The following is a 14,141-nucleotide window of genomic DNA, read 5'->3' on the forward strand; positions in this document are numbered from 1 at the left end:
GTCAAGAGGGAGACCCTCGCTCCCTCCCTCCCTCAATTCATCCGCCCGTCCATCCGTCCACCAGTCTGTCCACTCACTCAAAACAAAGTGCTGCCGTCTCCTCCCGCCGCCGGGAGCGTCTCTGCCGGCCCCTCCCCGCCTCCCGCCGCCGCCGCCGCCTCGCTACTGGCCGCCGTGGCGGCCGCCGCCTCCAGGGAGGCGGGGTCAAAGCCGTGCTCACCGCCCAGGGCGTCGGCCTCCATCTTGACGCTGTCGGCCAGGAAGGCGGAGTAGGCGTCGCCCTCCGCCATCAGCAGCTTCAGCTTGGGGATCCAGCTCTTGCGCACGACGCGCCGCGCGTTGGTGCACATGTCGGCGGCGATGGCGTTCATCTCGCTCTCCTTGAAGCTCGGCGCAAAGTTCTGGCAGTAGACTGGGGCAAGGGGGGGGGAAGCGGAGTTCAGTCTCAAAGGGTGCAACATCAAATAATAACCTGTGCTTGACCACAACAGTGGATCTTAGATCATCAAAACGCCGCCTCGAGACAATAATGCGACTGGGATTCACCAAATGGAACCGCGCGGAAGCTTAAAGGGTTTTGAACCATTTGAACAGCAGTCCAGCTTATGGCCCCAAGATGCTGCCTCAGGAAACCTCAAACTGGATGGAAGTCAATGGAGAAAATAACCAAAAAATAAATAAAAAATATCACTAGAAATCGCAATAAATAAATAGATAAATAAATAAATAGCTAGAAAGAAAGAAAATCGGGTCGATGGAAACACGAGCAGAGGCTGCGAGGGCGGAGTAGCGCGACGGCATTTAACGTCCCCCGACGACGGAACACCTTTCAGACCCACGAGCGGGATCAACAGACGCGTTTTTCGGCGTAGAACAAAAACGCGAAAACCTCGCCGGCGTCGCATTTGACCGACCGCGTTTCCCGCCGTTGAGCCAAAAGCCCGTTTAAAACTACCCGCTGGCTTTCAACCCGTTACCCCCGGGGAAACGGGTTCTACACCGTAGAATTATCCGGGAGTTTTAAAGACTTGTGTGTGTGAGACCTACACTTGACTGCGTGGAGCACCCTGTTGTCCAGGGGCTTGCGGCTGGGGTCGTTGGTGGAGGAACGGATGCCTGTTCCACAGCTGTTAGCCAGGGTGCTCCTGAGGGGGCAACACAGTGTTAACACACACACACACACACACACACAAACACACACACACACACACACACACACACACACACACACACACACACACACACACACACACACACACACACACACACACACACACACACACACACACACCTGTCGAAGAAGGCGGCCAGCAGGCGGCGCAGCAGCACTTTGTGCCGCGTGCCGGCGCTCACGTGGCAGTTCATGAGCTGGGCGCGGGAGATGAAGACGCAGGTCCCCGTCACCAGCTCCAGCTTCTCCGCCGGGTCGCCCTCCTCGTACAGCTTGGGGTGGCAGCGGTTTCCGATCTGGCTGATGAGCTCGGCGGGCAGTGACGCCAGGTCCTGGCGGGAGCGGCTGCCCCGCCCGCCGCGCCCGCCGCCGCCTCCGCCGCCGCCGCCCGAGTCGGCCGGGAGGTCCGGGAGGGCCTCCACCCGCTCCCCGGCCACTGCCGGCAGAGAGGGAGGAAAGGATGGACGGTGTCAGAAAAGGGAAGGAGGAGTCATGGGGAGGAAGGACAAACAATAACAGAGAGAGAATAAAGAAAGAAAAGGAAAGGAGACAGGAAAGGAAAGAGGGAAGGTGGCATCGCTGCAGAGAACCGCTCACTTCACCGCATTGTTTGGGTCCATTACGACGATCAAATACTACGTCACCACTGGGGCTGACCACAACGTGTTGTTCAATCAATAAGAAGCATCAGCAGCATGAACAACAAGGTAGGTGCCCTTTAAATGATAAAATATGACTTTGTACTAAGGATACAGCATATTAATATAAATATGAATATTTTAATGTCAATAGGAGAACCTGCGTGTTTATTTGTTTTACATAACGTCCTCGTTTGCTTTGTCCCGCTGTAAAATCCAAACGTCGCACTGTGGTCCAAAAATGAGGCTTGGGTTTCAGTACACCAGCAAGGCACCGGACCCCGACGTTTGATAGCGCCGCACCGGCCCAAGGTTGAAAGGCGAATAAAAGAGGCGGTCGCCGCTGCTCTCGGCGAGTCACCGCGGCGATGTCGCTCCAGGCGCAAATGGCGGCGCGGGGCCATTGAATGACAAGCGAAGGAAACGCAGTACAAGTACTTTCGGGCTGTACTGTCACCGTGCTTTATGCACAATAGAGCCGGTCGGGGTGCTCACCTGCGGTGCCCACGTTGAGCATGCTGTACATGGTGTACATGTTGCAGATCTGCCGGTACTGCTCCTCGGCACTCTCGTCCGCCATCTCGTCCTCCTCCTCGTCGTCGTGGTAACTGATGGGCGAGTCGCTGGTGTAGATGCTCAGCGTGCCGGGGCTCGTGCCCTCGTGCGTCGTGCCGTTGTTGTTGTTGTTGTTGTTGTGGTTGTTGTGGAGGTTGCTGTTGATCCCGCCCGGCGTCACGGCCCCGCCCCCAAGGGCGCCGCCTGCCGCGGCGCGTGCCGAGGCGTCCTGGGCGGAGGAGGAGGAGGAGTAGCGGGCGGCCTTTCTCATCCCTCCCCCGCCTCCGCCGCCGCAGCCACCGCCGCCGTCGCGGTTGCCCCCCTCCCAGAGGCGCTTGGCCACCGGGGTGCAGACCACCGAGTAGGGGAAGGCCTCCTGGTGGGGGGGAGGGAGGGGAGAGAGGGGGAGTTAGTTTTGTTGTCACAAGACCACAACTGACAGATACTTGCCGGGAAAAGTGGACCCCGCCATCAAAAATATGGAAACATCGTATCGGGGATTCAATGCATAATGCAAATATATCAGAATGGCTGTTTCTTGAAAAGTGGCAGATAAATAAACAAACAAACAAACAAGGGATATTTTTTTTTTTTACGTGTTTTTATGTATGTTCTGATACAGACGCACTGTTTTTGCCCGGCTTCGGCGCATCCATCCCCAATTCGATAAGTTTGGCTTTGGCGGAAAGGAATGCGTAGGGAGGGCCGAGCGCACACATCCCCCTGCGGGCCACGCCCGTGAAGAAGTGGGCGGCGCCATGCGGCGCCCCGGGGAACCAACCGCCACCAAACACGTCCGCTCAGAACCCAGACTCCTTTCCGCCGCGGCAAAAAGGCTCCAGTTGGCACACCGTCAGCCGGAGGCAACGCACCGAGACCTTGACTTATAGCGTACCTGCAGGTACCAAACACAGTTAAAACAATCCATCCCTTTTAAAGGCTACTGAATTAAACAACAACAAAAAAAAAAAAAAAGGTCTAAACTGGGATTAGAACAGTCCATTGAACACGGTGACACCAGGTGACTGCATCAGCAAACCTAAATCCAACGAGCTCCATTTTGAGCTCCAACACGCATCACGGCTCTGTATATATCTGTGTCAAGTGTCAATGATCCTCAAAAACAATAAGCTGTTTCCGGTGTCTTGACTTAGTTGGGTAAACTTAAGACAAAAATAAAAATAAAGGAATATCCATAAAACTGTGAAAACAACTCGGCTGCGTCATCACGCTGCTGATATGTTTCCAAGCTTCCAGGGGGACGTCATATCCATTTCATCCCGGAGTGACCCGGTCCAACCCCACGGCGGGATTCTCAGAACCTCCACCGACAGAACCTCCACTGACAGAACCATCATGGACAGAACCTCCATGGCGAGAACCATCATGGGCAGAACCATCACGGACAGAACCTCCACGTTGCTTCACGTCGCTTCACGTTCCGGGTGGCTCCTTCGACCTCTGTTGGCCTTGAGCGCCACCACCGCACGTCAGCTTTTTTTGGGCGTGGATGTTTAATTGATGCCTTGAACGACAAGGCGGCAGAAACTCCACGTCGCCCAGCAGCGACAGAGGCTTTCCGTCCTTATTCAAAATTCCTTTCCTCCAAACAAGTGAATAATCGATCTTAAAGACATAACCGCACGCGTGGATCGAGATCCAATAAAATTGTATCTACTCACAGAATAGAACCAATTGCCAAATGTTCCACTAAACAATTTAATTTGTCGAAAGGTGTCAGAAATCCAAAACGACACAATCTCACAAACAATTAAAAGGGTTCTATGTTTAGGGAGCGAGACTACAGCAGGGCCTTAGCATTCTGACAGGGTGGAGCGACTGGATCTTTGCAGCGGCAGCAAACATCCGGACAAAGCAGAGTCAAAGCCGCGGAACAACAAACTTATCAAGGTATATGGAAAAATATAATGTCATATATGAACTACATTTGGACATGGAAGGACTCGCACACAAACTCTATTGTCCTTTCAAACCAATATAACGACCGAACTTCATGTTTTTCTACTGTACCCATATGTTTTGACGCCACGTCTGACGCTGTTGGATTTGAGTGTTTCCCCCTAAAATCTTCAGAACATAAAGTGAGTTTAATAAAAGCTTCATTCGAGGGAGTTGTCCTGACTGAAATACTAAATTTGAAGTCTTCATTAGCATTTACTTAAGTGGCTCCAATACCAGCTGTGTGTCAAATCAAGTTTTGGCCGGTTTACCAGTCAGCACTCATATATATATATATATATATATATATATATATATATATATAGATATCTATAGATAGATATCTATATCCATCTATATAGATAGATATCTATATCTATCTATATATATATAATTTCACTTTATTTTGCCTCTCAAACCCTGTCATGATTTGAACAAAATTTCTAAATTTGGGCAGAGGTGCGACGACTGAAACCACCGGATAGTTGTGGGAAGTAAGAGAGACACGTCCACACCTTAATATGCTCTTTATGAAACAGTAACTTTCAAAGTCACGACCCAGACACTCTCTCTCTCTCTCTCTCTCTCTCTCTCTCTCTCTCTCTCTCTCTCTCTCTCTCTCTCTCTCTCTCTCTCTCTCTCTCTCTCTCTCTCTCTCTCTCTCTCTCTCTCTCTCTCTCTCTCTCTCTCTCTCTCTCTCTCTCTCTCTCTCTCTCTCTCTCTCTCTCTCTCAATTTCCCTCCCATTGACTCCCATTCAGTGGGAGCTTTCCCGAAGCAGCCTCTAGTGGCCATTAGGTGAACTGCAGAGTTTCCACGTGGGCTTCACGCATACAGTACACATTAGTGCTGGCCAATAAATCGCATTTTCTTATTTCAAGAGATATTTTGGTTGAGTTTAGAAGAAAATATATTGAAGGGCGCAGGGGAAATTAAATAACCTTATAGTTATGTCTCATTTGAATTAATGTTCTGTTTAAATGGTTGGGTATTCATGTGCAATTTGTTCAATCAAGTATGTTCGAAGTCATTTATTTTATTTCTTAATTCAGTGTGCATTGGCTACTCCATGTTTGGGATCTATGTTATCGGTTAACCTATTAAAGCAGAGAGGCATAGAAACATTATAGCCAATATGCCAATTCAATATTTATTTATCACAAGTCAAATCGGCTTTGCAATATTGAACAATGTTCTATCGCACATCGCAGATTTCCCTCATATGGTGCAGGCTTAATACACACCTGCTGTGGAGTGGGCTGGGGCGTGTTCACCGTCTGTTCCGTCTTCACCTTGGACATCAGGGGCAGCGGGGTGTGGCAGGGGGCTGGGCGGCCGGCTGCCGTGACGACCGCCGCGACTCCCCCCGCCCCCACCGTTTGAGTGACGGGGCTCTGGGGCTCGGAGGACGGGGTTTCTTCCGCGTGGAGCCCCTGGGAGTCACAGCTTGGGGACGAAACCTGGGGCGAGGGCGCAGATCACTTTAACGTCAATTTTGAATGTGAAAATATTCCCCAAGGGAGATGTAGAAGGTACCATTCATTCATCTTTCTACCTGCTCCTCAGCAGTCCCATAGAAACACCACCCTGACCGTCACCGTTTTTATACAAAACATGCGCCTCGTCCAGTATACGTGGCCTATTGCCCTTTACAAGATCCGATAAACTCCACACAAGCGAACATTTAACTGGCAAATTAAATATTCAAAATAAACAAAATAATAATAATAAATGTAATGAATTAAATTTGCTGTTTTCCCATCCCGGCTTTACCTTGAGGAAGAACTCTGTCCCTTTCTCCATGATCTGCTGGATCTGGAGAAAGCCGGCGGTGTACATGAGGAGGAACTGCTCGCCCACGTTCATGCTGAGGCGCCCCGTGTAGCAGAAGGCCAGGATCTGCTGGAAGCTCTGCGGCTGCACGGCCGGGGGCAGCTCCACCACCGAGCTCTTCCCGCCGGCGTTGAACAAGTCCCGGAAGTAGGAGCTGCTGGCGGCCAGCACTGCCCGGTGGGCCTGGAGCGCAGAGCCACGCGTGAGAACCCACTCTTTATGTTCTTCATGGACGACACATTCGTAACGATTTTTAATCGAGTTTCTCTGCATTTAACGCATGCAAGATAAACGTGGTTCTGAGGGGTGAGAGGCCATGCATGCCAGATGATAAATACACTAGATATTAAATATACAAACACATTGACCTCGTCGGATGATTTCAAAAGCATCCGCTTACAACTGTCATCATCCTAGGTAAATATTAAATATCATAAAATACACATATTTTTTAAAAAGTTTAAACTATTTTGCAGAAAACCCGCAGGACCTTATTTTTTTGAGTTTCACTCGATTTACTGTTCTAGCACATGCCCGCTCAAAATGTACGACTTTCTAAGACTTCATAATTATACAAAAAGATGCCCATGCGCGCCCGTTCAAAATGGCAGGGTTTAACAAAATGTTAGGACAACGTTGCAATAAAGAATAAGCACCAAATGTGTGACGTCACAAAGCGCCCGTGTCGCGTGTTCAAATTGCACGTCCCTGGTGCTCCAGCAACACAACCGCCAAGTGTGAAGCCGATCGGAAGACGGTTGTCGAGGTAACCGAAGGACAACAGAGATTCCTAGAATAATAGATGGATTCATTATGAACATGGCTGTGTACGGTGAGAGGCCACATTTTGGGACTGAAATATATGTAGTTGGACGAGGGTTGGTTTGTGCAAAACTACAGTACACATTTCAAAAGGAAGTATCTATTTACATCTTCGGTAAATATTCAATACAGCTGAATTGAATGCAATTATTATGCAAATAAAACCTTGATTTTTAATTCCAAGAATTTGTATTTCACGTTTGTAAGACCAATGCGGTTCCGCCCAGGTCTGTTGTTTTACCGCAGTGCATCCTAACGCTTATTGATTGGTCGTTGAGATTTAAACCGCTGCATTTCAGTGTCGACGGCCTCAAACGCATCACGGAATCCGATACATGCGGCGTCGCCGACTTCACAGCGATAACAAAAATAACTCCCGAGCCAATGGGAACATCTTCAATCCCCCGGCGATAATGGACTTTCAGGCTTCATTGAACCGCAGCCGGGCTCGATCAAAAGACGGCGCCGTAACACAGTGAAATAGATGCCAAAATACTGGAGGTATTCATTTGGTTATCACAAAGAGGCGCTGAATCTGTTTCGCACCGTCCCCCCCGTCCCCCCTCTTCAGACGCCTCACAATAAAGATGTTCACACGATTCCTCATAAGACACCAAAAAGCAGACTGTTCCCATTTGTTATTGTTATCATCATCATCATCATCATCATCATCATCATCAACACTCAAACATCAATCGCTCCAGTCAGGTAGACGTGAAAATTGTTACAGTGGATGAACAGAGGAATCGTAGTGTAAGTGAGTAAAAGGTGCTGTAACTTTAATACAAAACTTTAACACCAATAATCCTTGGCTCCAGTCATAGAAGCGTTCAACAGAAAAAAGGACGGAGCCTTTCGATGAAACGAGTCAGAATTACAAAATGGCAGAAATTTTCCTCGGCAAGTAAACCCCAGACCTCATGCTTAAAGAACTACTTCTAAAGAGTGTCCCAACTCTGGGCTGACTGGATGTCCCATCGGTACAAGTGTATCGTTCGGGCCACAGGTCAGGGATGAGGACACGGTTTGATCCGCATCAGGCCACAGAGCCCATTTGATCAGATTTCGTCTCTGGGATCCCATTCTGATCACATCTCTACTTGTTTCGTCCGACCTAGTGTACCTACTTGGTTTGGATCCGCCCACCTTTGTTTACACTCTCACCCCCGTGCGCGTGCCAGTAACATAAGCACCGTGTTGTTACATATTGGCGTAAAGCAGTCCTGATGGCAGAGCCAGCGCTTGCTGAAATGACTCATTGGATTATCACTTGGCCGTCTGCCACAACATCAGGTGAAGTCAACTCAAGTTCACATCTTCAATTTCGCAAATAAATCGCATTTTGATATTACCCCCTCTCCCACTGCGGCCAAAAGGCCGGGAACACCCACTAACGTTCCGGCATTTTCGGTCACAAATGACCAGGCAAATGACCCCCTCCCCGATGGGCTCTGATGCGTCCGTCTGATGTGTCCACCCGCTCTTTTGGGCCCCTTCACGCGCCTTGACGTTCTGTTCGCTGGCACATAAATAGACGGGAATATTCAGTTCAAGTTATATATCTGTGAATATCTGTGTATCATTCCATCACTTAATGTCAATTGAGATTGTTTGTTTAAGTTAGTGTCTCTTCTACTGTCCCCCCCCCCCCCCCCAAAAAATCCCACAGGAACCACGACACGCAAATTTTTTCCAACGCATTCATCGTACGTGACACACCAGGAAATAAACGGCATTTCTCCTGGCAATGGGAAAGGTGTCAATCGCCTGTTTTTAGCAGGTTTGCCGCTAATTTTAGTCTGAAAACGGTATATGTCGCTTATTTTGCCTCTCCGGTGAATTTGAGAGCCCCGACAAGCGCCTTTCTACTACTTATTAATCGAATTTCCAGAAAAGGAAGGGGGGGGGGGGGAGGGTTAATACTGTGAAATACAGTATACTGCGGTATGATGGTGGAGACCGTACATCATATTGTTACATCCCTAAATAACAGTGACGTTTAAACTATTAAATCATTTGGCTGGTGACCCCCGGGAACTCTTCAAGCACCCCACATTCCACTGCTTTAGGTTATGCATAAATACAGATTCTGGACACTCTAAAGTACCAATGAACAAGAAACAGACAGTGTCCTTGAAGGTGTGGCAGGTAGACAGGTAAACAGACAGATGCGCAACAAGAGACTGACATAGGACCATAAAAGGTGAACCAACAGACGGGTGCAAGGACGGACAGAAAAACAGACAGATGGGTAGTGTACCTGGAAGTTGTGGTAGACAAACGGGTAGCATACCTTGAATGCGTGGCCCTTCACCACCACAGACACGTCGCAGTAGAGCCCCTGCAGCCGCTGCTCGTTCAGACACTCCAACACGTTGTTGCCAAAGTTGGGGATCGCCATCTGCAGCGTCTGAGCCATAACGCTCCGCTCAGCACCACAGGGTCTGCAGGGGGTCAAGGGTCAGAGAGGGAACAGGATGGAGGGATGAGTGGGAGGGAGGGAGAGAGAGAGAGAGAGAGAGAGAGAGAGCGGTGGAAACATGAGGAACGGATGAGACGGACGGCAATGGAAGAGGTGGAGGACCGGGATGGGTGAAGGGAGAGATGAGAGAATTGGTGAAATGGATTGAGCAATGATGGATGGATGGGGGATGGATGAATGGGGGAGGATGGATGAGGGGAGGGCAGGTGCAAAGGAGCGATGCGGGGTTGGGATTAAAAAGGTGGAGGCCGAGGGACAGGAAGGGAGCGGAGGATGGATGAGGGGATGGGAGGGGAGGTGTGAAAGGAGGAGAGTTCAATTATTAATAATCTAAAGCATCTGGTAAACACCGCGGACGCGTCAAACGGTCAGATCGGCGTCAGAATGGAAGAATCTGTGGCTTCCGGCAGCCATTACATAACCACACACCCTCTTATTTTACCTTTTCTTCACGGCCTCGACTTCATTTTGTCAAGCTTTTACGGCTCCATCTCATCAGATTAAAAACAAACAAACAAAAAAACGAATAAATGAATCAATGGGGGGCAGAGCCGAACCAATCATAACTTTGTCTATTTGGCTCTTCTCCTTCTTCATCCGGAGCCAGAGACGCCCGCGATCAAAAATGGAGGAGGCACCGCCGCCTCCATCACCACGCCGATCAAAGCCCACAGAGCAGCCGGGGGAACGTGTAAAGTCCATCGCTTTTGGCGTCGGGTCTTTCATGTTTGTTTATAAATCGCAACAGTTACGTGCACAACTCAGCGCTTTGCGGTCAATCACACCACCCAAGTACGGCCTCCTCTGAATTATTATTATAATTGTTATTTCATCTGCCGTGCGTCCTCCACGGGCAACAGAGTGATCCGCTCCAGTTCCCAAACGGCGACGCCGGCTTTAATGTTTCCCATAAACCACTTGGAATATGTCAATGCGGATCATGTTCTGATTCAAAACCAATCATCAAGTCAAGCGTAGAAAACAAAGCCACCGCGAAAGCAACACACATCAGCCGTCCAAACGGGGGCCACTCCCCATCACTCCATCCCCACCAGGGCCCGACGCCAACTTTGACGGCAGCGGAAACGACGGGGGCTTAAATATCCCGCCCCCCTGACGCCGTTTGTCAGCGACGCGGGGCCCACTGGACAGACAACGGGGATGTAGACGGAAACGCCGTGTGACGCCAAAGCCACAGGGCGATCTCTCTCTCTCAAGTTGCTGCACTCTTCACAAAAACATTTCCACGTCGTTTTATCTCGAGTTTCTATTTAAAAACACTTGCGTGGCCGCACGCAGTTAAAGAAGGAAAAAAATAATAATAATAATAAAATAAAAAAAATAAAAAAATTTAAAAAAAGACCTTGAGCAAAAAAAGAGAAATGCCACGCGGCTGACGGTGGAGCCGCAGTGGTGGATTGACACGGACTTAACAGGGCGCGTGCACTTGCGGCCACGCCAACGCGTCTACCGTCGGACTTCTACCGTTAGAAGGGGTTGCCAAGTTGGCAACCGTGCATCAACCTTTGGTTGCCAAGAATGACTAAATGGTTGCCAGATTTTCATCGTTTTATAATTAATTGAGATCAATAGACGGAGCAGTTCCTGAACAGACGGCGTGGCATACCACAGCGATTGACAACCTGAGAGCACAAGATGGTTGACAATGGCCCAAATGTGGTTTCCCAGTGCCATTGTCACGCCCTGACGACGATGTACAACAATAGGAGAGCAGGGATTACTCCCCTAAATTAATTGTAATTGATTGCAAAGCAGCAAAGCCAGTGCACAGACTGTTTGCAAAGTTTGCAACAGGACGTCCCATCAAACAGAACCCGGCCACCTCTTCCTAAGAGCACCTTCCTAAGGTTTAATCATTTTTAAACTTTGCATTTACACCACCCCTCTGCCACACAGAAGTCCTCTGTTTCAAGACTGGTGCCCATTTATCCCCACCTCTTCCCCAGAGATCTTAAGGTTAAAGAAGCAGCCGGGATGTGGAACTTAACGTTTTCTTCTCATTTTCTTTGACTCAGTGAGAGGAAGCGGCGTGTAGTTGCCCCGTGGAAGTTGGGGGGGGCGGGTAGTTTATGGGGCAATAGGAACAAGCAACACAATGCAGCTTTCAGCAGGAATGTGTAGCTCTGCGAGCGAGTGGCATTTCTGCAAAAGAAAAAAAGTCCATACCTGCTCGGCAAACATCCTTGGATAAATAAAGATTAAACAAATAGCACTGCAGCATTATAAGAGGGCCGGGCCGGAGTTTCTTTTTTTTTTTCCCCTCCGCGGTGTTACAGAATTTTACACAGTGACGAAGTACATCACAAGATCAGCTTGTATGTGTAAATTTAAGAATAAATTCTTTATTTCTGAGATTTTCTTATGTCATTTTATACGTTTTCAGCTTGTTTTTCTGTGCCGTTATTCTCTGCTTTTTGCCTTTTTACATAAAGCACTTTGAATTGGGGGATGGTAGCTCAGGCGGTAGAGCTGGTGGTCTAGTCATCTAAAGGTTGCTGGTTCGATCCCAGGCTCCTCCTGCTAGCATGCTGTAGTGTCCTTGAGCAAGACACTTAGCCCCTAATTGCTCCTGATGGCTGCGTCCATCGGTGTTTGAACAATTGTAAGTCGCTTTGGATAAAAGCGTCTGCTAAATGACTAAATGTAATGTAATGAATTGCCCTCGTGTATGTAAAGTTTCTGTTTCCCATACAGCGTGTGGCTTCACATCCCGGTGAGGAGTTGGACGGGAACCGGACGGTCCCAGCAGAACAGTGATGTCTCACTCCTTGGAATTCTATCCCCTCGCATTTTAATAATCCAATTCACTAAAGCCTGCACTGGGGCTTTGAGATTTGGGCTCGTTAAAGCAGCGTTAAATTAATTTTCCCATTGGTGGGCAAGCAGTCTATTAAACAAAATGAGTCCCATCAATAAGGCGGATTTTTATTTTTTTACTTCACCTGAACTGTCAAGCACTGTGGTTTTTTCAAGCAATTTTAATGTAAAATGACTGGATAAAATAATTTGAGCACGTCATATAGTTTCCTATTAAGAGTGCTAACTGAAATCGCAATACATGACCAGATATATGATAAAGTATAATCAAATCTGCTTAATTGATGATCAATTCTATACAATGACTTGGGAGTGCCGCCTTAACTGGTTAAATAAACCAAATATGTTTGTTATAGATCACGGTTTACTTGTGTTTCACTATGATCAAAGTAAAGCGAATTGCAAATTCCATTTTATTTAGATAGATCACTGATTCACCGTGGGTGGCTCCGCCCCTGCCAACAACTCTTGCATGCCTTTGAGCAGGGCACCGATCCTATACACAGGGTATTACTGACACGGTGCAGCAATGCTCAGTCCGATTTTATCGAGCATAAACCAAGACTTTGTGCATTTGCAGATATTATAAATACACGGTTATAACCCGTTCGGCTAAAACAGGCTAGCGACGGCGAATTAAATTACCTTTTTGTTACATAGAAAGGTGCCATTCCAACAACAAAAAAAGCCTTCAGGTCCTTAGGCTAGCGGCAGTCGGGGGGGGGGGGGTCAACAGCATACGTGGATTGGTTTGAAAGCACCGGGCACCCCGTCCACTGACACCCCATTAGTATGGGCTACGTGTCCTGGTCACGGGTCACTGGGGTCAGACCAACTTCCAGGCAACATGAAGGAAGGTTAATTTCCACCACTTGACCTTTGGCCCCCTATCCCCATGCGCCCCATTACATCGCGGTGGCAGCCCCGCAGGTCTGGGCAGATGTCTGGCTGCCTCGCTCTGTCCAGGAAGAGCTCCACGGGAAGCATGGCTTGTGAAATGCAAGTTTTACGCCAGACGAACTTGGGTTTCATGTCAAGGAGCCTTTGAGTGAGTATTTAAAAAATGTAAAACATTTTAATTAGATGCACTGCAGTCTAATAGGGTGTGGGGAAAATCAAATGATGAACTTAAAACGTGTTATTCTCTTGTGTATGAGAGTAATTAACACCCCTGTCTAGTATTACAGCTTTTACACACACACACACACACAATATGTATACACACATATACACAATATGTATACACAATATGTACACACATACAGTAGGCGCACACACGCACACACACACACACACACACTCTGTAAGCGCCAATCTGTTATTAATATTCGTATGTACCATATGGAAGAATGCATGCATTGTGTGCTCTAATTTTTGTGTGTTTATTTTATTCCTGCCCCTGTGTAGAGCACTTTGGGGCAAACTTGTGTTTTGTGGGGGTTTTATGGATAAAATCAATGTGATAGATCACTGATCATATTCAGATTCCTGGTCTAAAAGGTAAACGTGGCCTTGTGGAAAGCTGGAGCCGACGTGTCAACCAGGCTGATTCAACCACGTGCCATCAGCCTTTTGTATTTATCTGTCGTAATTATACATTAATTGCACGTTCATCTCACATGGGAGTCCAGCTGGGCCGGCGGCCGCCCGGCTAGAGGCCTCTCAGCCCGGGCCGGGAGCTCCGCGCCCCGCCGTGTGCCAGCCTCAATGCCCGCTGGGAGTTGGAGTCCGGGGGGGGGGGGGGGGGGGGGGGGGGGCAGACAACCAACCACGGGGGGCGGAGAGAGAGACGTCTCCGCCGGGCTCCTGTAGCACCGCCGGCTCCTAACGTTCCACGAAGAATG

General features: G+C 48.7%; 1 protein-coding gene across 1 annotated transcript; it reads right to left on the reverse strand.

Annotated features, from left to right (window-relative positions):
* Nucleotides 1-77: 77 nt before the first annotated feature.
* Nucleotides 78-9,414, reverse strand: nacc1b (nucleus accumbens associated 1, BEN and BTB (POZ) domain containing b; the record flags this gene model as incomplete). The annotated part of the gene is made up of 7 exons (XM_079998964.1): nt 9,271-9,414; nt 6,096-6,338; nt 5,567-5,782; nt 2,305-2,740; nt 1,292-1,607; nt 1,048-1,145; nt 78-412 (listed from the first exon to the last, which is right to left on the reverse strand). The coding sequence occupies exons 1-7, from the start codon at nt 9,394-9,396 to the stop codon at nt 78-80; spliced, it is 1,770 nt and encodes a 589-aa protein (XP_079855090.1). The 5' UTR covers nt 9,397-9,414.
* Nucleotides 9,415-14,141: the final 4,727 nt, after the last annotated feature.

The sequence above is a fragment of the Zeus faber genome (assembly GCF_960531495.2).
Source record: "Zeus faber genome assembly, chromosome: 4".
In the NCBI taxonomy this organism is placed as follows: Eukaryota; Metazoa; Chordata; class Actinopteri; order Zeiformes; family Zeidae; genus Zeus; species Zeus faber.